At 36.5% G+C, this 25,913-nt stretch overlaps 1 protein-coding gene across 2 annotated transcripts in view; it reads left to right on the forward strand.

The window, feature by feature from the left end:
* SNX29 (sorting nexin 29) overlaps positions 1-25,913 on the forward strand; it is a 102,053-nt gene that overhangs the window by 62,808 nt on the left and 13,332 nt on the right. For both annotated transcript variants that reach the window (XM_056503397.1, XM_056503396.1), the window contains exon 20: positions 7,451-7,590. In XM_056503397.1, coding sequence (XP_056359372.1) covers positions 7,451-7,590 — 140 coding nt within the window. The remainder of the gene's footprint in view (positions 1-7,450; positions 7,591-25,913) is intronic.

A 25,913-nucleotide genomic window follows, 5' to 3' on the forward strand; every position in this document is an offset into this window, starting at 1 on the left:
CCTGTACGTTCACTGTGTTACTTCATAACTGAAAAGTTCAATTCTGTAAGAAGCTTTAAAATAGCCATTGAGACTAAATGGATACAATCTGGTTTTCAAATATATGACTTAATTGTAGTGTCATACAAATAGAAATAAAAATAATGTGACCCCTGGCATAGTCATTAAGATTTCTAGTCTCAGCCCACCTGTTTCCTGGCACTGTCACCTGCACACTAAGAGGGAATGCAGAGTATTTCAGATTTTAAATCCAGATCTCTGAGTTTTCTACTGCATAAGACTGCAGTTGATATTTTATGTATACAGCACTTAGAAAAGAGCATTCAGTTCTTCATTTCCATTTTTTTTGTCATATCAGTATCCAAGAGAAGAGAAATAAGTCAGCAGGAAATGGTTGGCTTTTATATAACAAATACTTTATAGTAAATGCTTCCCATTGTGTGGTATGAAATCTCTGGGTTACCTGAAACTTGGCATGAAGGTTAAATCAAGTAGAGTGCAGAGCAGCATATTTCAGTTTCAGGGCTTTAATTTAAAAGGTAAACAGTTCTCCAGCTCATGCTTCTCCATCTCCATCAGAATGTCTCATTGAATTAATCTGTTCATTTGGTGCTCAAGGGCACCGTTTCAATGAAATAGTAAATTGAGTAGTTTTCTTTTCAAGTTAGAAAAATTTCCTGTTAATTGCTGCTGAAGTTTAGGAAGAAGGAATACAGACTATTTAGGGTCTACAAAACAAAACTTTGCCTGTCAAGATATGTTTTTATTCTTGCTGTCTTGTAATGCTATAATCAAGAGAAGCAATTTATTCTAACAAATTATTGAATATAGAGCCCATAGAAACAGTTCAGATGGTGTTGCTTTGCATCATGACATTATGGGCAAAAAAAGGAAAGTAATTTACATGCTGCTTGGACAACTGCTAGATAAAAATATGGCAGTTTTATAACAACTCATGCGTCATTTAGATATTCTAGTAGCCTCCTGGTATAAATTAAAAATATAAAAATATATTTTCTATATTTATTTCTTATTGTGATGGTGATGCTAAATTGCCAAGTTACTTGGATTAATAAACTTCCTTTCAGAGAAATCTTAACAGGGACACCTAATTACAAAAATAAAAGTAAGCCTTTCTTTTTTTGAATTTGAAATTTTACCCACATTTTTCCCTTTCCTTACATATCAATGCACTTGATTTCACCTGTATGCTCCTTCCCAAAATATATTGTTTTGTAAATATTGACAAATTTTAATCTTACTTGCCCTACAGCTTTTTGGACAACTGCTAGTACTAAAGATATTCAGTGTTAATTGTTTTAAAAAATAATGAAATATTGAATTCTTCAGATCATGTGAAATGCTGAAAGCACTTCCTTCATGAAAAATCTGGTTCTCTTCATTGTATCATGTAAAATATCTTTGCATGAAGGCACAATAAATTATGAGCACTTAATATCAATATTCCTCATTAATTCAATTTATATTTTAGAAAACAGAATCATCCCATCAATGTATCTGAATAAAATTTTTGTTAAAGAAGGATCTAGACTTTTACATGAGAGTAAAGTTTTTATTTCATTTTTGATTTTTTTAAGGGAAAGAATCAAGTAAGCTTACTGTATATATAAGCTTATACATTGTAAGCACTATGTATGTACCATGTTTCTAAAGGGTTTTGAGGTGGGTTATTTTATTGTTATTTTAAATTTAGAGTCTGTCTTTATTGGTCTTCAGGGCATTTTCAACCAGATTAAAGAACGAAATTAAGAAAGAAAACTGCAATGTTGGAGAGAAGCACTGAACTGAGACACATTTTAACTAATATTGTTGATAGTTATTACTGTAATATAGGCTAGTGAAAAAATGGATCTCAATTTCATGAACTGTTGTGTTGTAGTTTGCAGAATTTCCTGAATAAAATTACAGGGTAGACTGCTAATACATTATCTGAGGACAAAACAGAAATAGTGTTTCCCTATTCAATAGCTGAGCAAGAGGTAAGCCCTAGGGGTCTTGCTGCAGTTTTTTATTGATGCTTTTTAATTAACAGTTGATTCCTGACCAGTTGACAAATTAACACAGGGTTGGCATATGTTTTTAAATTATAAAATATTTAGATGACACTGGATTTTATTAGCATAACATTACCGAGTTATTTTTCTAACAGTGACATTAAGCACAACACTAAAAAGAGATCAGTTTCAGATTTATTCTCAAGCTTTCTTTTTTCTGTTGGCATACTTACTGATTAAAATGTTGCTTTGATTAAATTGGTGCTTGACTGAGGACATTGCAGGACAGTAGCTCTCCCTCAACACATCTGCTACTGGATGGGTTTGCAGCAATGCCTTTTTCAAACTACTTTATCTAAAAGCACTTTTCTGGTACCATTGAAATGAACCCAGAGCTGGAGATGGAAATTAATCAGCTATTTTAGCAGAGAAACAGAGTAATAATTACAATTATGTAGTAAATCTCTGTTTAAAGGAAAATAAATTTCTTTTCAAATCTAACAGATCCTTGATTTCTTCTTTATATCTCATCCTCTTAAATTCCTGTTTGTTCCACTGAACAGTAAATGTACAAAAAAATTGCATACTGGGATGGGGAAAATGGCAATTTCATGTATTGTATATCCTTGTTATGTTGTATAATGCTGGACTCTGCCATACAGAAGCTGCTTGTACAAGTAAGATGGAAATTTTAAGCTTATGTAGTTTCAATAATTTTGAGATTATTTTTGTGTCATATGATGGCATCCAATATATTTAGGATTGGAAACTGCACCTTCCTAAAAGTTTTATGATGCAATAGTTACTGAAGGACAGATGTACTGAAGTTACATTTTACTGTGCCCTGTGCAAAGGTTAGCCTGTAAAGTGAATATTTGCTGTATAACTTTTAATTACAAACTGCTGAGAATGAATCAGCAATTGAATATTTAATTAGCTCACATCCCAGCTTCATTTTGAGGTTAGCATTTTGTGCCTCATATATAGATAAAAACAGATATGATAATTTTGCTAAGACCCGTTGACCAAGACGGTGGAAAATATTAGGCTACATTAGAATAACCTGAATTTATTTCTGCATTTTAAGGGTCAACTTTGAATAGCACTATTGTCAGCTTAATTTAGGATGGGATGCATTGTGTGGTATCAGTGGCTGACTAAAGTCCTAAAGCTGTATTTCCTTTTATTTAATATTTCCTTTTATCTTAATTGAGTTGGATTGAGCCTTCAGCTGTTTTGTTTACTTTCGTTTGGATTATTTTTCCCCCAGTGCTACCAGCAGGAGATTGGTTAAATGCTAAGTAATGGTTAGAACCTCAGGAGCAGTGAGTTTGATGTTGATTGCAACAGCACCAGGCCCAGAATCTAAAAGTGTTTTATCTGTCCCTAAATTATGGCAGGTAACCATGGCAATCATAGCATTTCCCAAAGCTCCTGGAAAATATTTGAAACATCTTAAGTGAGCTGTCCCATTAATAATGAAGAATACCAATGTTTCACCATCTGTTCCATACTAACACTGTGTATAAAAGACCAGCAGTTGTGTGAAACAATTTAAACTGCAAGTGGGAATGAACTTGGCTAGTAATGAAAAACTGCAAAACAGAATGACATAAAATATGGTACATCAAGACTCTGCTTCTTAGTTTTACACCTTAACATCGTCCTACTAATATATATTGAGAGTCTATAACTTTTCCATTATCTATTACAATTTTTAGAGATTTGTAATGTGCTACTAGCATTTTGGGCAGAAGAAATGTGGCAAATTATCAGTCAAAAATAATCTCATATAACATTTTGGGAGATATGAATTTCAAATTAAAATATTTTCCCAGATGTGTTTTGATGCTTCTGTAATCTGAAAGAGTTTTGCTTGTTGAATAAAATTTTGTGGTCTCTTAATCAAAACTGTGTTCTCTTGAACTGTGGTCTAGTAAATTACTTTCACTGTAGTTCATGCAGAAACAGTAGCAGTTTTATTTTTTAGAAAATATGCCTTAAAAACTTCTGTGAAATCTTAAAAGTGGGTCTTTATTTAAGTACTGTTACTTTATCTTTCTGTGTATTTGTTTCCTTAAAACTAAAACTATGAAATCTAACCTTGAATAATGTGAAAATGCAAAGGTTTTTTGCAAAGTGTATATATCCGTAATTTTAACAAAACTACTTTGTCCTCAGAATACATTCACATCGAGTGTACATAAATATGTATATTGAACCCTAGGGGAAGATCTTTACTGTTTTCTGCGTGAGTTCATATGCAAATTTAGGCTTGTATTGACTCATACAATCACTGAAGACATCTACTAAAAGTAGGGGGTGGGTGTCATTGACACAAACCCAAATGAAAAAATTTCCCTTTATTTTTCGCTTGTAAATAAAAGTAGGTGTTTACGACTTGGAATGTAAAGTACTACCTGGATTTCTGCTGTGAATAATTGGGCCCAATGAAATGAAGGTTATAGGTGCCTTTTTATAATTTAAGACTGAAAAATTTGGCCAGGCTTTGAGCCAGTTGTGTTTTTCTGTTACCAATTGTTCTGTTTACTATATTGTGACAAAAACTCTTTATTGCTGCAACAGCTTGGCAGTAACAACTCTGTGCTAAAATCATTGCTTTGAGTAGCCAACCTGCTGTTGCAAAATGCACGTTTAATGATAAAGTGCAGACCTGGAGCTGAATCATTTTGACCTTGGTTTACATTGCTTCTAGTGAGGACAACGAGCCTTAGTACATGCTACAGAATTTCATGGTAGATTGCTTGGTGTTTGTTTTACAGATCAAATTTATGTCAGAGTAAAAGAGCATTTTTAACTGTTTTCAGGCTGGTTTTTTATTTCTGAGATGTTCTGCTTTCTTCTTGGAAAAATGGCAGAAAAATAGCCACATTATAAGCACTGAATTGATCATCTGTAAACAGCAAAAAGTGCATTCCCTAAGCATGTTCCGGCAGTCTTAATCAGAAAAGTCCTTTGTGCCATTATTTTCTGTAGTCAAGGAGACTCTTTAGAGTAATGTAAGGGATAGAAAGTACCTACATCCAGCATTTGGCCCCTGTATCTATAAGAGAAGTCCTTCCTGTGAAAGATGTTTTTAGTTAAATAGTTAAATACTATTTAGTTAAATACATTTGCAGTATAAAAGTCATTCTAAAGGAATGCAGCTTCTGCTTAAGAGAAAACTTAAACATAATTAAAACTATTTCACTGAAAATACCGTTGTCGAAGATTTGTGACCAGAAAACCTTCAGAACTGAAAAAGTTGCTGAATGTGGTATTTAAAAATGAATCAGAGAGGAAAGAGGGGAACACAGGGCTGTTCCTTGAGCCTCACCAAAGAAAACAGTGGGAACAAAAATCTTAGTGAAAAGAAAAAAAATAAAACCATAGGTGTCAATTGCTTAGTTAGCATCCAACAACACATTTGTTTATTTATTATTATAGTTCCATTTTATGGTAATATTATGTGTCATCATAAAATGTTTGCTTTAGTGTTCCCAACATCTTGTATAGGCTTCAGTTCCACACCTTTGTCCTCCTGAAGCAGGGCAGGGACAAGCTCTGCTCTGCTCTGTCCCAACAGCAGCTGCTGTCAGGTGTGGGAACTGAGAAGGTGACCCTGCAGAGGGGTTTGGAGGGAATTCCAACACTGCAGCTTTGATAACAAAGGATGGGTTTCAAATCACTTGCAGCACAACTGGTGTATGGAGTGTGTGTGCTGCTGAAAAATCATGTAACAGATAAAAATGAAATAGCAAAGTATATAATACTATAGGGTGTTTTTATTTTCATTTAGATCTTGATTGAATTAATTTATTTGATTAATTAATACATTAATTAATTTTTGCATTACATTACTACATTGAATAAAGTGTATTAATGTAGAAATGGAATGTTGAAACAGGACTGGACATCTATGTAAGTTCATGTGTAGAAAAGAAACAAAAAAAAAATCTTTATGCATTTTGGAATTTCATTAAGCACTGCTTAAGTTTTTGAAGTCTGTAAGTGTGGATGTCTTCAGTGATTTCTTACATCTTATTCTATTTTGCCCCCACAATTATGTTTGATTTGTTATTCCTAAAAATATTTCTGTTCCTGGTAACTTATAATGAGACAGAACAGAACAAAATGTCTGTGAAGGTTCTAGGAATGCTACAGCAAATTCCTCCTGAGCTTGAAGGAGCATCCCTGCTTTGATGGTGTTGTACTGTTCTATCTAGGAAAGAAGTAACCTTCAGATTTGCATCCCATGCATAGCAGCATGGGCTGAACCTTTTCCATACAATGAATTTATTCAGTGTTGTCAAATGTATTTATGGTGTTTTGTTGGTGGGTTGGAATTTTTCCCCCCAAGAAACAAGAATTAATTTCAATGCCTTTTTTTAAAGACATAAATAATACAGGTTGGATAGATGTATCTTTTATATAATAGTTGTTTTTGAGAGCTGTAGTTGTCTAATAATAGGTTTGGCTTAGTGCCTAAAGAACATACTGTGACATTTAAACCAGGTGAGCAGTGCCAGCACTCCCGAGACAGAACACTCTGGCTGGAGCATAAAGCATCCAGCACCTGATGTCACTGTAAACCTGTTAGAGCTCCCTGTTCCTGGGAAATGGGTCACCTTTAGATTATAGACCACTGAAATCATGATCCCTCACAGGGAAAAGGTTTAAGGTTTAAACTACATGTAAGTTATGGGATGCACGGCATCTTGCTGGTTGTGATAAACTTTTAACTTCTAAGTCCATCAGAAGAATGTGGAGTTTATAGAACTATTCTATTTATTTGGGTCAACGTATAAAATCCTGGATCTAAAATGCTGCAGAAACTTCAGTAAAAAATGTTAATAAGAGTTGTGATACAATATTTTAAAAAATCTACTATATGAAGACATCATCACAAAATAATAATAACATAAAAAATGCTGGACAAACACTTATTGATTATGGAGTTAGTGTATCCAATGTGTGAAAAGTATGGGGAATCACTGGGGAGTGACACTAAAGTGTCACTGGGGAGACACTGTGGGAGTAAGTCAGCATTTCCTCCTGCAAAGACTGGTAATTCTGGATCTTTTTGTGCAACAAAAAAATGCATGAATTGTTATGCCACAGCCTCTGTGCTGCTGTTCTGCCTCTAAGACTGCAGTGGTTTATGGTCCAGAGAAGACAGATTCTGCCAGGGAGAGGATCTGACATCCTGTCAGTGGATGTTTTTGTGAAACAGGTTTTATTAGGAATCATGATTTTCCTTTATCTCTAAGGACAGAATCAAGGGGTTTTTGCATATTGCCAACATATTTATATAGCTATAATAACAGACATCATCAAAAGATCGATTTTTATGCTTACTAGGGCTGTTTAGTTACATTATGAAGTTGAGAAACATGTTCTTTGTGCCATTTATATTTTTTCCCCTCTATTTTTAGGATGCAAAGTTTGTAGAAGAGCGACGCAAGCAGCTACAAAATTACCTAAGGAATGTAATGAACAAAATTATTCAAACAGTGCCAGAATTCACAGCCAATCCCAAAAAAGAGACACTTATTCAGCTGATGCCCTTTTTTCTGTAAGTATCTGTCAAGTACTCAAGAAAATATTAAGGTTTTTTAATCACAGATTAATTTAAAATATAGTGCCAGTATCTCCAAAATCTTTAAATAGTGGTTGTTTTTTTTTTTAAATAGAAGGCTTCTGTTTAGATTGCAGGTGCTTTTGTTATATTTAAAGGAATATATGACATGTAGAGTATTTTTTGTCTATTTAAATGGTGATTTTGAATGAAAATCACAGTGTAAAGCTTTCAGAAATATTTGTGGCTTTAAAATCTGCATCCATACATGCTCTTCAAACATTAGGTGTTTTCAATTTCTTTTATTTGGCCTTCTTTAGTTTTGTTTTGTTTTTGCTTGTGTGGGGTTTGTATTATTTTTTAATCTTTGTTTTGAGGGATGAGGGTAGACCACTATTAACCAAATACAAAAATCAAGCTCTTGAACTCTTTTAAGCTGAATTTGCCGTCTGCTAATGCATGTTTTGATTTTATTAATGTTTAAGTTGAATGTGTCCAGAAATAATTTAACAGTTGTCTGTTAAGCATCTCAAACCCTTTGATATACCATCACACAAGGGGTATAATCTGGTAAAGCTGTCCCTTTTCCCTTTGAACTTCTTTATGTATTTGTAAATATTTAAAATTATTTAGGAAATAATGTTAATGCAGATTTGTTTTTGAAAGTCATATTCTTTCATTGGTAATTTTTCAGCATAATATTTTTTCAGTATTACACCTGTACAAATTATGTATAGATTGAACACTTACTTACAGTAAGTCCTCATGTGAAATTTGCTGTCCATGAGCCTCTGCACAGGGATTGTGCATCCATGGCTGTGAATCCATGGATGGATTCATTTGCAGCTTCAAGACCAATTTCAAATGGATATGTTTCATCATAGCATGCATATTTAGTTGTATTATTGCCTGGTCTTTTGCAGAGTGTGTCAGATTTTCAAGTTGAGATTGCATTTCAAGAAAGCTGTATTTATTAGAAAATGTAATAGATATGTAATAGATGAGTGGAAGAATGCCAAGATGCATTTCATGGCATTCATGAGTTTCCAATTTTTCTGTGGATTTGAAATCAATTTGATGAGACATCTTACTGATGGTGTTATAAATGGTGAATGTTTGTGGGGAAAACTTCTTAGGAAACTTGCCCTTTGCTTCCTAAGAAATTATTGTCTAGAATTTGACTGAGGGCTGTAAAGATGGGAATGGTTTAAAGCTGAGGCTCACGTGTAGCTTTTTGTTCAGTCACTTTAAAAAAAGTTATCCTTTACATTGTACTTAGTTTTGTTTTTTAGAGAAGAGGGGGGGAAATACAGAATACATTTGCAATTGTAAAATGTAATTGTATATGCAATTATACTCCTTTTTCTGTGTTGTTTTTTAAAAAAACTTAATATGCTGTTACAGAAGTAATTTATTACACTATCTTTTGTTCTGAGAAATGCTATTTCAAGAACAGTATATTTATAATCTCTTGACCACTTATGTCTAAAACAAGAAGGGAGAAAAACTGTCCTCTTATTCCTCAGGCCTAAATAATTGTTTTCTGATACTTAGTCTTATCTCTTTCCTAAGTGTATAAATAGAATTTAGATCTCATGTTTCTGCTTATTAAAGGAAGTGCCAGGTATGGGGGGCTGCACTGGACAAGATTAAAATCATAATCCATGTAATGGGTTCTACCACTGCTGCATAAACCTGAAACCATTTAACTGTTATAAAACCCTCCAACTCTATTTCTTCTGATAAATGTAATGTAGGGAGAGATTCAATTAATTTCACAGAAAGAACAAAGTTTTATTGGGAAGGCAGTTTCAATATTCTAGGAGTATAATTTATTTAGTGAAGCGTTGTGGAACAAAACAATGCAGTTATTGCTAAGGAGAAAGAAGGTAATTGGCCAACACCATTTATCACCTATTTCTAAACACACCTGTGATGCACTGCACTGGTGCTAACCCTGGTGTGGGTGGGTTCTAGAGTTTTTTTTTAAATTTAGCATAATTTCATAATTCTTAACACATTGCATGAGGCAATGGACTGGAATGTTCTGTGATGTCTGGACATTACGGCAAAGATTATGTTCCTACATGTATCTGTGAATTATTTCCTGAGAACTTTTTTAATATAACAAATGTATCAGCATTCTCTCTTGGCTAGAGTTGATAGTTATCTCTGAGAATACTAGTGGGATTCTAGAAAAATTCAGCTGTTGAGCAAAATAACTACATTCCTCATCTACAGCAGCAGACAAAATAGCTTTTTAACTACTGAGCATTTTACTACTGAGATATCAGACGCTTCTGCAGCTACAGCAGCAGCATCAAATTAATAAAAAGAACTTTTCTAGAATGTGCTCCTTCTATCAGTGTCTGAAAGTGCCATCATGTCTAGGCTATCATTTGAACTCTTTATGCCCCTTATTATCTGAGAGTCATGACCTGGCACTGCCGAGAGTTTAAAAAGCAACTGAAAGAAAATGCATTTCAGTTCCACTTCAGATTGCCAACTTCTCCAGTATTATCCTTCTGTAATGGATTTTAAGCTTCATCAACAGAAGACCTTAAATATCTTAGAGGCTGTGAATTGTTTATTACATTAATCATTTATAACCTTTGTACTGTACCTGCAATTCTTCTGTTCTGTTAGATTTAACAATATTTTACTATAAAACACTGTGAGTACATACAAAAATTAGGATATATGTAATTTTTCCTCTGTAGCACAAGCATATGTACAGTTAATTGCATCCTTATCAATGAAAGAGTAATTACAAAACATTAGGTATTAGTCCTAGGACGGTGCTGTAGACAGTAGCAATACCTCAGTCTGGGGAAAAAATTACAGTCTTCTTATGCTTAAACAATCTTCAGAGCATTAGATCTGTCTGTTAGGAAGCAACAAAATATACAATTTAAAAAAAATTATCTGGTCTTAAAGAGTTTTTCCTCATTGCAAAATTGCATGGCCAGACTTCAGTGTGCAAATGAAAAATCCCATAAAGGCTATGTCTGATTAGGCATCCTAGAGACAGAAATTACAGGGTCAGTTTTAATTAATCACTTTTAAAACCTGATTGCAGTCCTAGAATATGATTATGATGAACAGAACATAAGATTAATAGCTCTAAGACAGAATCCACTGTTAATTTAATGCCAGAATGAATATTGCCTAAAATTTTTATTGTGAGTTTGTTCGTTTGGGAATTCCTCCCTTTCAAGTGCAGTGGTTCCATACAATCAGGCACAGATCTGACAAGGAAAAACATTTAAATTGATCTGATGGAATAGTCTGGCACTCTTACAGAGGAAGGAATTGCTTTCATTTTGAAACTCAGATAACAGTTTGCAGTACAATAATGTGAATGAATTTGCTACATTTCTTCCCATTATGGTATCAAATGCTCGTGGTGACTTGTGGAAGTGTATCTTGTTATGAATCCTTGTGCTGTGAACTGTCATTGATGTATTTTCTTTTTTGTCAGTCTCTACCACTTGTAATCTCAGTTTTGAAACTGCATTAGCTCAGTTACAGGACTGGTTTCCTTTATAGTCCACTTTCATGTCTTAATGTAAAAAATAGATTCTGACTCTGCTAATTTGTCTGTTTACATGCTGAATAAAATTTTTTTTCAGTAATAAAATTGGCATCACAAGATAAATTTTCCAGTCCATGTGGAGCAGAACATAAATCAAGGATTGGCACTGTTGAATTAGATTGCTACATCTGCTAGCTGGTGAAGGCCTTTCTGCTAATACTAAAATGAACATTTATTTGCACTTATGATGGGTTCATTATAGATAAACAAAGCTGGTTATAAAAGGTACAGTTGTGTTTTAATCACATTTTTATCATTGTGAAAAATTATCACACACACTTAGCTCTTTGTAAATATATGTAAAACTAGGAGCAGTCTTTGCTTGGATTTGACAGGACACAGCCCTGGGCAGCCTTGTGGGGATTGGCTCAGTGATCTCCACGGATGCCTTCCAATCTCTAGTCATCTGTAAAATTAAAACATAACCTTAACTCCAGTTGTGTTTTACACTCACCCTGCATAAAGAAGCATTGGTTAAATTACAGCTGCTCACACAACGTTTGTTACCTTGTGAGCAAAACAAAGTCTGAACCTGGGAAGCTCCTACAGCACGGACTCCACTTGGTAGCTATGCAAATCTATTCAATAGGAATAGTGTCACTTTGCTGGTTCTTTTGCATTGGCAGTGAAAATATTTAAAATACATGCAAGAATGGAATAAACACAATTTGGGGAATATTTTCACAGGTTGCTGTGCTAAGTACTTTTTTATCTCATATTGGAGGCCACAGGTACATGCTACACTGGTTTCTAAATAACAGTTTTTATGTTCTGCTGAGCTGTAAAGCTGGACATTTATTCCCTTGTGGAAGCTGTTCAAATAGATGCTTTAACAAAAGCAGGGAATCTGCTCAGTAAATCATCAGCGGGTTCTGTTGTCTGAGGGATGTGTTTGAACACCAAAGGAGTCATCAGTTTTTAATGATGATTAGAGGATTATAATTTTCAAAAAATATGTTGTCTTCATTTCCCCTGGGTGACATTACTGGCAGCATATTTGATAGCAGAAGTTGTGTTCTTAGGTGTTTTGTGTCAGTTGTCTTTGAATCACCAAGTTAAATTGTAGTAAAAAAAAAAAGAAAATCACTATTTCTACCTCTTTGTCATTTTGTAAAATGCTTCCACCCTCTTAGAAGGTAAATTTATGAGAAATGTGATAGAGGGAGACTGGTAGGCAAATTTCAGTGCCAATAAATCAGCAACTCAAAAAAGAACGTCATCCTGGGAATACTCCTCTCAGATTTATTTAGCATTAAACAGTGTTTAAAGCCAAGTATCTGTTTTTAGTCTTGTAGACAACAAAGTTAAAATATTCTGGAAGAATAGATGTTTGTTCTGAAGGAATTGAAGGATTTTGGTTTGGTTTGGATTTGGCTTTAGTTTTGGATTTAGTTTTCTCATCTCTATTTCAGTTGCTGTCTTGGTTTGCAAAGCAGGATGTAACCAAAAGTATATATTCTATCACCATCTGTTGAAACCAGGTGGGGCAGTGTTCATTATCTTTTCCACAACCCATCCTTCCTGCAGGGAAGTATCTTCTGTTAATGGGCCATTGAGTCCCACTGCGTGTCTGATAAAATTGCATCATCCCATTGGGAGATGCTCCAGCCAGGGGGAGGGGCCAAGCCTTTCCTACCTAGATAAAAACTGAGATTTGGAACATCAGAGCAGCCTTTTTCCATTGGATGCCAGAGGAAAACAAGACCCTTCTACATCATCACTGGACTTTTGGAGGAAAACTGCACCTTCTACCAGAGCACTGCTTCAGCTGAACGACATCTGTCACTGCAGGAGGATATAGCCACCATTTAATGGGACTGCTACCAACACTCTTACTGATGGGGTAACAATTGTTACTGATTACTCACTGCTTTACCCCAATACAGAGTAAGTACAACCAAAATGCAATCAGAACAGGCATTTTTCCACTTTCTCGGGCCCCATGTTGGGTGCCAATAAATATTTGTCCTGGGGGCAAAAATATTTCCTCATAAGAGGAAAAAAACCCTGTTTATTTAACAGACAAGCACTTCCCAGCAGAAAATTGAACAATACCCAGCAGCAAAACCTCTCACTGCTCTGAAGAGATGACAAATTCAGAAGAGTCCCTTCCGTGGGTCACAGCCCAGCTCACTCAGGCTGTTCTCAGTCCCTCTGTGGGTCACAGCCTGGCTCACTCAAGCTGTTCTCAGTCCCTCTGTGGGTCACAGCCCAGCTCACTCCAGCTGTTCTCAGTCCCTCTGTGGGTCACAGCCTGGCTCACTCAGGCTGTTCTCAGTCCCTCTGTGGGTCACAGCCTAGCTCACTCAAGCTGTTCTCAGTCCCTCTGTGGGTCACAGCCCAGCTCACTCAAGCTGTTCTCAGTCCCTCTGTGGGTCACAGCCTGGCTCACTCCAGCTGTTCTCAGTCCCTCTGGCCTGGTGGGCCACAGGTGTGAGCTCCCAGTGCTCCCTCTGAGTTTTCAGTCCAGAGCAAGTTCGAACAATTCCAAGAAAAAGGGAAAAGGGTGGTCTGGGGGAACTCCTTTGCCTCAGCTAGCCAGAAAAAAACAACCAAAAAGCCAAAAGAGCTCTCTCTGCCCCACTGTCCACTGCAGACAGCAGTCTGTGTGAAGAATGCGGGGGAGCAAGTGCTGTCTCTGATAACAACTCTGCACTTCTTCTCTCCCCTTTTCACTCCTGAGACCGGTCTTAAAGTTGCAGAACTCAATATTCAACACTAACAGAACAGAACAGACGTTTTGGGGATACAAGCATCAAAAAATCACCCCAAGACACCAACTGAGCATTGCATGGCTTCAGTGCCTGTTCACCACATCCCAGATGTGTTGTGTAGCAGGAATAAGCTCTCTGATAGAATATAGTAATTACTCTGGAATAAAATTTACATGAACAAACTGGAAATAGCATTTGCTTAAATATGGGACTTTTAATTAGTAAAGCACCTTCTAACGCCTGAAACTTGCTAATGAAACTAATTTATTGCAGTGTTAATTGATTGATATAATGTAGAGACATTACACAATATTTATCTTTCAGTTGAACTGTGTTGCCAAGCATTGATGATTGTTGAAGTAAAAATATCTTAGATATTTTAAGTTTGATTATCATGTTCAGATAATGCAGGAAGTTTCAGTGCAAAAATGTGACGTTCTTCTGTGGAATTTTTGTTGATGGTAGAATTAAAATACTTGAATTTGAGTGGATTGTTTTCAACAAACATAGAGTTGTCTCACTGTTATTCTTGGGTTCTGCATTCCTCACTTTGTAATTGACAGTTTTGGTTTTAGTCTTTTATAACCTATGATGCTTGACATCAGACTTAAAAAAAGCATCATGCTTGTTTTGATCTAAATGAAGAAGTAGGGCAAAAATTGTTTGGTCAAAGTATACGAAAATCAAACTTTTATCTCTTTTTTTCCTGCCAGAATTGTCTGTTACATTGTGTTTTGTGGTTTTGCACATATTGACATTGAAGATGTGTATTACATGGCATTCTTCAGATATCTTAATTTTTTTCCTTTCCCTGCTCTGGGTAGTTGAGAGGGTTTATGAATGTTAGAGGGAAAAGAGGAAAGAAAAAAATACATCAGCAGGAAAGGAAACAGTGATAAAGTGGGCAAGAAAATGCAGGAAGAATGAGACATGGGATGCTTGACATGAAAAGCAAGAGGGGTTGGATATAGTAAGGAATTGTGGATAAACACTGGTACTTTAGACTTATAGAAGCATTTGGCTTTATACAGCTGGTTCTGTCCAAACATATGAAGATGATATGATTGTAGGTTTTCATTTTACTGTAGATATATCTGGGCTTTGACAGTGATTTGTGAAATAACTAAAGCTTGACATGAAAAACTGACACACGTTCCCATTGATTATTCGAGTCTGTCAGGGAGCATTTATTGCAACTTTGCTGCTCCTTTGCACAGGGTAAAGAGCTGTCCTGCATCCTCTGATTTCGTTCAGACTGAAGATTTACAAAATTATTTCTTTCCAGTGGTTTGTCTTTTTAAGTGGTTGGAATAGGTTCTAAAATCTCTGACCTGAGCTAGGGAAGGGTGCTTATCACAGCAATACCATTAGTAGCAGTCACAGTCTTCAGACAGTTGCTGTAGATAGAAATATATTCCAAATACCCATCAGCACTTAAGATATTTGCCGATTTCAACTTGGTTCTGCTTTACAGAAATTAGCAGTCAAATAACTGCTCACTGGAGTTTAAATGACATTTTTTAATCAGGAAGAATATTTTGCATAATCCCTAATGATTTACATGAGGCGTATAAAATAACCAAGATATGCCTTTTGTATAAAAGCATTGTAATCCTTTACATGTCAGATAAAAATTAAACAGAGTCAAAATTTAGAGTCAGAATATATGTTTTGATAGATTTAAAACTATTTTTGTACTTGTTGATTTTATTCTTAATTGTTAAAGTAAAAAGGACTAGGAAATCTGTTTGGTTTTCTTAGTTCTTTATTTCTCTCAGCTGCATTTCTATAGGTTGTTTTTTTTCCAAGAGTTGGTCTTATTGAATTTGCTAGCAGTGCCCAATGAAAATAAGTTTTATTCATGTGAAAGCATCTGTTTATATCTTTTGACTACAGTTTTCTTCCTTTTGTCCCCAGTTTCTTACTGTCACTTGCATTTTCTCAGTCTTGCAGTTTTAAGACACCACTGAGTCTGAAGTGTTTGAGTATTCAGAAGTACAGTTGAAAGGACTTTGTCCTTCAGGGGTGGATAATAGTGAAAGTATTACAGAAACACACCCCTCTAAGCTCACCCTAATGAAACAGCTCAGTGTTGCAGTGTTCCAGGACTGAGACACCTCAGAGAAAAGTGTTTGTTGTTTTTGTCTTGATGTGATGCTCAGTAAAGCTGGGGTGCCATTCAGCAGCTCCATAATGCTGAAGGGTTTTATGTATTGTATTTATTGCTCCACTATTGAGCCTTACCATTAAAAAAAAAAATCAACTTCACTTTGAAATAGTGTGACTTACACCAATTACCATCTCAATAAAGATAGCGGGACTTGCTTTGCTGAGTTAATTGCTTTGAATTGTTCAACAGGCCTCACAAATAGGTGTTTATGAGCATATTTCCATCAATTAGATTTTTATCATGCTTCTTTATATTCAGAGTGACCTTTACAGTGCTTATGCGAAGAATAATTTAGTGCATACTGTACAAGGATGGAATACTCCAGTCACCATTGGAAACATTTGAGGGCTTGAGATCTTTACAGTCGCCTTGCCATAAACTCTTGTTTAATGCTGCCTGAGAAAATAAGAATTATGTTTAAAATTACTGAAAAAATGACAGAGAGGCTATCCTATAATATTTATTTTGCTTATGTAGAAATGTACAGGAAATGCTGTCCATTGCATTGGTTGAAAAAATGGGTCAAAAATAGAAAGCAAGTAGATTGACAACTACGGTTATAAAGCACTTTGTGTGTTGCTTACTGGTTTATATTGGTTTCCTTTATGATCACACAATTTGTCAAGCTCTGGAACAAATAGAGATTATGTTGAAAATAGCCTTGGTCCATGTAAGAGCAAACTTCAGTTCTGTACAAAAGGAGCTTTTAACTGTGCTGTGCATTTTGTGATGTTTGATTCCCATCTGTCTTTTGCAAGGAACTGGTTGGATTAGAATGCTTTTGAAGGTTTGGGTGTGTTTTTTTTTTTTATTTGGCCCCGTCAATTCTATCATCACTTTCTATCCTTTTTTTCCTCTGAGTTAACAACCGGCTTTGTAATGAGAGATCATTCCAAGGGATGAGTTGTGATTCTCAGCAGCACATTCTTCTTCCTTGCTCCTTTGCTGCTTGCCAACAAACTCAGCAAGTCCTTAGCCAAAGACAGGGTTTCTAAACTCTGGAGTGTGTGTCTCTAACACACTGAACTTGTAGCAGTGCAAGAAGAGGTTAAGATTTTTCTGAGAAAAGAACACAGAGCCAGTTAAAGTTTTGTGTCATTACAGCAGTGATCCTGTTTCCTTGGTTACAAGTCACATGCACTCCCTTGTTAAAAAGTGAATTCTTTATATATTCAGGCATTTCTGTACTGAGCAGGTGTTTCTGAAATTGGTAGGAAAAAATGGGCTCTAGAGCCAGGAAAAAAAGTTTTGATTTGGAGGTTTGGCACACCATTCCTGTCAGCATGTTTACTGCACGCTCATGTCTGGCAGGGAGTTGCCAAGGTGGATTTGATTAGCTAAATCAGAAACTGTTTCTAATTTAAAACACACAGAAAAATCCTGCTTCTATTTTGTCCATACCTAACTCATAAACAATGGATCCAATATTTTTTAAAGCTCCTTATGCAATTTTTGGAGCTGGAACAAATTTTTGCATATGGACTATGAAAAGTGGAATGCTAGAAATGCTAATATAGTGAAGTGTGCAGGACTTCAAAGTTCTGTCCTCATTCTTGATAGCATGAAAGCACTTTACTGTGGGATAATGTAGGGAGCAATCAGTTTACTTTTTTTTTGCTTTCAGCTATGTTGACAGCCATCTTGAGACTTCTCTTTGTAGTGTGTGGTTGTCCTAAGTGAGTAAAAGAATGAAGATGTTCTTGTCAGATGAGCCATGTGACAGCTGTACCTGACATTCAAATGTAGAATTGCTGCACCTGTGCTTTCTACCAATATTCTCGCGTTATTCCCTTCTGATTATCAGCACTGGTTAATATATTGAATTAATGACATACAGGAATAGAATTTAACCCCAGAAGATGTCATTATCATAACATGTTAAAGTGCACAGCTCAGTGTCAAGATGTTAGTTTAAATTAATTTAACAGCAGTGCATAAAACCAGAAAAGTCCAGATTTCAACAGTCTGCAGTTCTTCATCAGAGTCATTCTTTTAACTGGACTGACTAGATCAGTAGGAACTTTTGACTGAGGTTTTCAGCTTGGAGGAGTGTACTGAAAATACTGTAATTTTTCACAATATATTTGGGAAGGTACAGCAACAAACATTTGTCAAATACTCAGTAGGATTTGCTCACTGAGCTTGGGCAGTGTCACACTGTGATTGAGGTCTGGGTGGCTGAAAACAGTGAGTCAACAGGGACTTGAGGCCTATATTGTAATAAAGGAAATGTGAAATGAGGGCAAACTGCAACATGAACAGGTGAATTGCTGTGAAAAAGATAACTTGATGTTATTCATGCAGGAGGGAATTGATTTCCATGGGGAGCTGTGGGAATGATGATTTCTGGACATCAGAGGTTTGACTCACCAACGTAGAATGAACGTAGCACAGAAGTTTGTTGAGAGGAGAATTGGGCATGAACAGGAGCAAACAAAAGCTGGGTTTTAGTGGGTAACAGTGTTGTGGCTGTCAGTGTGAATTATTATAGAAAGAAAACTGGAGAAGGTAGGGAATACAAGACTAAATGAGCTGAATAAGAGTAGAGGAGTGCTGTAAAATATAATAGAAGCAAGAGAGTGAATGAGAGTTCAGATTGATTGAAGAGTGTATATCTTAAAATTAAGTGAAAAAGGGAATATAGTGGAAAAGAATGTAAAAAAACAGAGCACTTACACAGGATTTATTTTCCTTTACTGCATATTATGTAGACATAGAAGAAGCCATTTCATTAGAAGAGTGTTGGGATTTTCTTTCATTTTTTTGAAATGGCAATGGTAGCTACACTTGCAACCAAAGGTGTTTCCAGGATTTTTATTTAAACACTACAGGGAAAGTATTTTATCTTCTGAAAACAGACCTTGAAAAAAGTATACATGGATGGTTCTGGTATTTTAGAATATTCTTACTGTTTATAAAGATTCAGCTCCATGTAGGATCTTGAGGTGAGAAGGTCTGGTGCAATGAGCATTCTGTATTCAGTGTCCGTTCATGTACAGAGCTATGTAAATGCCTGGCAAGAGGAGATCCCTCTGCTTTGGTTGTCTGACCAGCTTGGTGGCCATTCAGTGAACCTGTTCTTTGTGTGCTGGGACAAAACTGCCTCTCATCCTTTAATCCTCAGCTCTGTGACCTTCCATTCTCTCCATTTCATACCCTGAATATGTTTTTGTGAAGCATCTTCAGCATAATTCAGAATGATTTTTTTAAAGTACTGGAAACTTGGAAAATGCACAAGCAATCATCTTCTATCTTCAACTTCATTGTCTGCATACTTTACAATCAGTTTTTGCTCATGTAAACATTTAGTAGATTCTGAGGTAATTTATATGTTGATCCTCTCCATTCAGCAGTATATGTACTCTACCCATCCTGAAACCCAGAATCTGGATTTCCTCAGTAGAAAACAATTTCTTTGTGGAGTTCTAAAACTCTTTTGTCATTGTTCATTGGTATCAAGATACTGTTAGTGGATAGATGGAATTATGAAATGTGCATATGTGTGGCATATGCAAATACTCACAAAACTAAATCCAGGTGGCAATTTTAATAATACTTAAAATGCAGATATTTATGATTTTGTCTGTGCCAGTTTACTGTGCTCATTCTCCAGGCCTAAGGGATGAACTCTATGGAAGGATATAGTCAGGAGACCCACTTGCCTTGGAGAGCCAGCCCCAAAGGGACAGGGGACCCTCTTGGGCAGGGCACCTTGGGCTCATTGTGGTTTTGCTTTTTAGCTGTAGCTGTTCTCAGTTTGTACCAGGCCTGCCCAGAGCCTCAGTCTGCCTGGCAGCCCCAGTTCCCAGTCTGTCTGTGTGAGATTCACTCTTCCTGAAGGCTGGGATGGGTGCTCTGTTCTGTAGCTCTGTGCTGGGTTAATGGGTTCTTCGTGGTGTGTTTGTCTCCAGAAGCAATGTCACACTGTTGTACCTAAATCTTGGACAAAACAAGTGCATGTTTTAATTCTCATACAAAATAATGAATCAAGAGTTGCAAAGCATAACCATGAAAACAGTCAAATACAAACCAATGTCTGTAGACTTGCTCTCCATTACCCTCCTAGTCTGCACCTGATTACTGACAACTGTAAAACATTGACATCAAAATTTTCAGATTTGAAAGAGTTTGACATCTCTACAAGATTGATAAAAACTTTCCTAGTAAGCACATAGAACATATTTCTACTTGAATAGCTAAGAAACATAAAGGGGCATTTTGTTTCTTACTCCCTTCAAATAATAGTAATTATCAAAGATTCAGATTATTTCATGTTCAGTAACAAGTATATATAATTTTTACAGGAAGCTACATCTAGCAGCTTTTTACTAGTACATCTAGTACATCTTCTTACTATCTTTGCAATTGTCTAGTTATTTCTTTTTACTATGTAAAGAAGTTTCTGGTATGCTTGTCTGAGTATAATTATTTTTATAAAATTATTTCAATGATACACCTAATTTAGTGAAAAAAGTTTTATTTTCTATGTGCTATCCTACTTTTTCTATTAAATGGAACTAGACATGTCAGGACAGTTTATTTCCTAGTTATCCTCTCTGTCTGTAACAATTTGCTCCATTATGCTGCTGGAATTGACTTTTTCAGAGGAGGAAAGCACAGAGGAGTTTGCAACTCAGTCAGTCAATAGCTGAGAATGTGCTAAAATGCTGCAAGTGCAAGCAAGTGCAGATGCCTCTGTGTTCTTGCTGTCCTTGCTGTGTGAGTATCTACCTTCCAGCATGTGGGAGCTCTCATACTTTGAACTACCAAAGCTGTGTCTTTTTGTCCCTTTTCAATCAAAGCTCCCAAAATTATTACAATATTTTAAAATGGGCACTGAACTTCCAGTATAAAAAGCCCACAAACATATAGAATTATGTTGGATCCTAATGCATGTTTTTATGTAACATCCAGAGATGTTCCAACATCAAAGAGCACCAGACTGGCAAAAAAAATTAAAAATCCAAGTGAATATTTAATTTGGTGTGAAGATAATATTTTTCTTAGTATAATTTTTTAAGCTGCTGAGCAGGTGAGAGTACACTAAATTGCATCTATAGTGACTGCATAATGGGACATGTGTATTGAGCCATGGTTGTTTAGGACTGGCTCAAATGCATCACTGTGTCACGTGCACACACCACAGACATCTCTGATGGAGCTGTATAATGTTGTTTTCACAAAATTTTCTCTTCTTGAACCAATTTCCTGGCCTTACCCAAATCTACATGAGTTCCCTGTAATGAATTTGTGATTTTTAAAGCTTACTTTTTGGCCTACTAAATCCTGCAAAACAGTTTGTAATATTTATTCTACAGCTGCACTTAAACTAGCTGATCTGTAATTGCTTGTTAAGTTTCTCTTTCTGGTGCTTATTTTAAGAAAATTGCCAGCTTTAGATATTCACACTCAAATCTCAGCATATGAAGGTTGCATAACAGCCAGTTCAGGAGATGTATTTTGGAGAACTTACAGGTAAGGGAAGGGAACCATCTGCAGGTCCCTGACAGAAAACAAGTTTCCAGCAGAAAGTGTTTTGAACACTGTTGATGTGAACATGTTGTTTTGTAAGAAGCCATCTGGTCAGTCAGAGCAATCTGTGTGCCAGTGCAGATGGATCTGGGAGCTGGGGGATCCAGAACCCCCAGTTCCTTCTCCTGTGCTGATCCACTGCATCCAGCCAGCCTGGATCCCACAGCTGAGCTCTTTGTAGGAATGGCACAGTGCTGGAAGGAGGAAAAATTCCCCAAGCCCCATTCTCCATCCAGTTGAAAGCAGGATGCAGGTAGGTGAGATGGCAGGAGGGTTTGAAGCAGATGGGATGGTGAGCTTCCCTTATTGATAAGTTCTCATAGCCCACAATTCTTCTAGTGATGTTTTTTGAAATCAGAATTTGAAATATACAACTGAAGAGGGAATTATTTCTTTAAATATATGTTCACAGAATGAATAGAAACTGATTAATGGAACTGAAAGAAACCAAACAAAATAATACAGTATTTATCATATATATTGTATTTATAGATATTTAGAATTTGCATAGCATGCAACTGTGGCACTTAAAGATGTTTTTTAAGCCATACTGTTCCCACAAAGAGTGACGTTATTTCTACTCCTGATTTTCTCTGATTTGTTGAAAGGAATTTAGGGGCTTCTTACTTACTTTAACCAGTCTGCTTGACAAAATATATTACTTAAACTACACTAGTGTGGCCTGGGGGATTTGACCTGCACAAAACCCAGTCTGGAGATTTGTGAATTTAATTCTCTACTTAGTAAAATCTTACATAGACTCATGAAACTGATAGACACAGTTTATAACAGATGACTCCTGGTACAAACCAGTTGCTGAAATTCAGAGTGTATGTTCAAGAGAAAGACTTTAATTTGACATTTTCAGCCTGAATTCTATTAACAGGGTAAGCTTAATAGAGGTACTTGCCAACAACACAGACCATAGAAAAATCACTTTTCTTCTATGAGTTTCTAGAATGTGAGGGAATAGAAGAACTCCCAGACCAGCATGTGTGCATTGGATGTACAAAGGCAGCACCTCCAGTGAGAACAGATTCAGGGGATTTCTTGTTTGGGAAGCAGCATCTGAGTTCCATGACCTACCAGCTTGGCTCTATCTCAATGGAGCACTGTTCTCTCTTCAGTTCCCAAACACCCATTGTTGTGTCACCAAACTGCCTTTCTGGTACTTTGTGAAATGGAAAATGGCATTTCCAAGGTACCTAGTGCACAAAAACTGAATGGCCCCCATAAGTCCCTGCCTGCTTTCATTCCTGCCTGGTGACAATCCCAGGGGCACTGCTGGTGTTTGCACCCTGCACATCAGGCTTTGGTGCACAAGGAGCTGCTCTACATTCAGCCAAGGGCCTTTTTCATATTGGGTGGTTCTCTGTGACATCTGCACACACTTTTGGCACAGGATGGCATTTCTAAACAGTTTTGGCATGGTGGATTTCTGTAACGCGTTGTCAGAGATATTGCAAGCTGAGCTCTCAGACATGAGTTTATGATGTTTGCTCCAGATCCCCTGAAATGTCAATATCTCAGAGCAATTGCCCTTGAGAAATCTGTTATGCAGAGGAAAAATGGAAAATAATTATTGAAAATACACTGTTCTTTAAATCAGAATGAGTGTGTGCAAATGTATTCCCATATGTAAATTTTACATAATTGCTTGAACAGCAGAATTAGTAGAATAATTTTTAAAAAAATAATTTTCTAATGAAACAACATTTTTTCCTCTCCATCTAGCTGTTAGATTTGGAGTTTTGCAAGAAAAACTATTGAGTAATGCTTATTTCACTGGGAATAAAACCAAAGATTAAGTTTAATTACTTTTCCACAGTGGAAGAGATTTTGAGGAATGAAAGAGGCTATGCTGAGGATGGAAAATAAACTTTATTCCTTTCTCTTAGCATATAAAGCAGTAAGGAATACTCATGGAATTGTGGTTTAGAACAATCTGTCTGTGCATCTTGTATTGCAGTCTTCCAGTGTTTATTCATACTTCTTTCTGTGCAACACTGACAGTAATGGATAAATGGATGCATCCATTCAAATACATAAAGCAAATTATCTTCATAAGGGAGGTATCTTTGTACTTGTGCATGTATTTGGCTTTAATCCAGACCATAACAAGCTTGTTTATGCCCAACTGCACAGATTTTCAAAAGGAGGTGGGTTATTTCTTTTTCTCATTTGAACTTGTATTGAAAAACATTGCAGCAGCCATCAGTTTTTCCTGTGAAAACAGCAGGAATTAGCTACAGGCCATCACTGAAATTCAAAACATCCTACAGAAGCTTTGTTCCTTGGTTTTGCTTATCTGCCAGCTGTAAACATAATCCATTCAATTCTGTTTTATTATGGATCCTATTTTTCTGGTGTATTTTTAATGTTTGGTACTTGTGTGGTGGCAGCAGAGTCCATGAACAGTTGGCTGAAGTATCCTAGAATAACTTGATGTAATTATAGGTACTTGTCTATTAATAACAAAATATCCATAGTATGCAGCCTTCCTTCCCTGCCATAGCCCTTCACATCATTAACCAGTGAGTAAAGAAAGTGATTTTTGGCTGGTTTTTTTTGGTGTTTTTTTTTTGTTTTTTTTTGTTTTTTTTTTTTTTTTTGGTTTAGACTGTTTTAGAGGTCTCCAGATACATCCTCTGTAGATACAAATGAGGACAAATGTCAGTTCAGAAATGCCAAGTGACCTGAACTCTTGAGGTCTGTGCAGAAATAACAGTGGCAGCTTCCTCAGCTAGTGCTGGTCCATGTGCAGCAGCAGGGATGGCACAGATTTCCATCCTCTCAGTGCTTCCACTCCTGTTCCTGCATGGCCCTGGGACAACACCCAGCAAGAACTTTGCATATTTACAGCATCAGTCTGACATCAGGCTCTGCTACTCTGGGAGGATGGAGCCAGACCAGCTGCACATTTCCTAATGCAGATCTGCTTTATATCTAAGCAAGCTTCTTCAGTTTATTCTTGCTCAAATAACCTGATTTTAACAGAAATTCCAGGAAGGATTTGTACTGGGATGGCTGGGATCACCATCTCCAAGAGCAGACCAAAGTAATTTTTCTTCAAATCTTCACATATTAATTACACAGTGCTCCAGAGTTTGATTACCAACAAAAGTATTAAGTTTTATTTTTAGATTGAGTTTTTAGAAGTGTAACACAATTACACTTAAGAGTTTAGTAAAACTCATGATATGTGGTAAAAAGAAACCTGCTAATCTTTGGGTCTGAAAGTTAGAAATATGGGCCTTGCAAAGAGCAGAATCCATATCTTACTGTTCCATGTCTATCTGACTTCTGAAATCTTGTTTCTCAAATTTTATTCTTATCTTTAAGAACTCATAAATTAATTCTTTATAAGAGATTTAATTTATTAGTTTAATACAATAAATCTGGTAAATCATATATATACACTGAACAGTTCTAAATGTCTAACTGTTAGAAATCTTTCAGTAGAAGACTCCTACATAATAAAAGAGATAAATCCTAAAGCATCAGCTATTGAGAATAGCCAGGTATGACCAAAGGGAAAGAAAATGGCATTGGTTTGCACTGTCAGGCAGACTGAATATTTTATCATATTTTTCCTGTTAGTGCTACAGCTGAATCAAAATGTATCTAAATCCTGAAGGCTCCAAGAAAATCCAGTGCCCAGTATTGCTGAGCACAGGGCAGGAATAAGATGAAAAGGCTTCCTGTGTCTGTGGGGCTGTCACTGCAGTCGGGTTCCATGTGTCACCTGAGCAGGGCACAAACAGCCTCTCCTGGCTGCTGTTCAGCCAGCACAGCACCACTGCAGGGGGAACTGTGGGCACACACTTCCCTCCTGTCTGCTGGGGCTCTTCTCCTGCTGGCAGAGCACAGCTACCCCAGCAAAGATAAAATTCTGCACAATCTCACAGCCTGGTATTGTGCATGCGCATGTGTAATACCGACCAGTGACACAGGTGCTTTACTGAGCTTCTAAGCCAGGGAAAGGGAGTTACTATTTACTTCGAAATTTACTTGGAGCCATAAAATGTTCTCTATCAAAGTTGACTGTTCTTCCTTACAGCAACATCTTCATGTGGCCAAAAGCCACAAAACTCAAAGAAACAAGAAGGGGATTTCATAGGTAAATGAGAACAGTGCCTGTCTTGTCATGCTGAGATCCTGTCATGGCTTCATCCTGGGATGAAACCCTGGCCTCCAGAAGCAGATTCTTTGGGCAGCAGCAGCCATTCCCAGGCTTCTCCAGGAGCTGGAACTGAGAAGGTTTAGCAGCTCCCAGCTGCCAGGAATGTCATTCCAGCCCTGGAGCTAC

This window comes from Oenanthe melanoleuca, chromosome 14 (genome assembly GCF_029582105.1).
Source record: "Oenanthe melanoleuca isolate GR-GAL-2019-014 chromosome 14, OMel1.0, whole genome shotgun sequence".
Lineage (NCBI taxonomy): Eukaryota > Metazoa > Chordata > Aves > Passeriformes > Muscicapidae > Oenanthe > Oenanthe melanoleuca.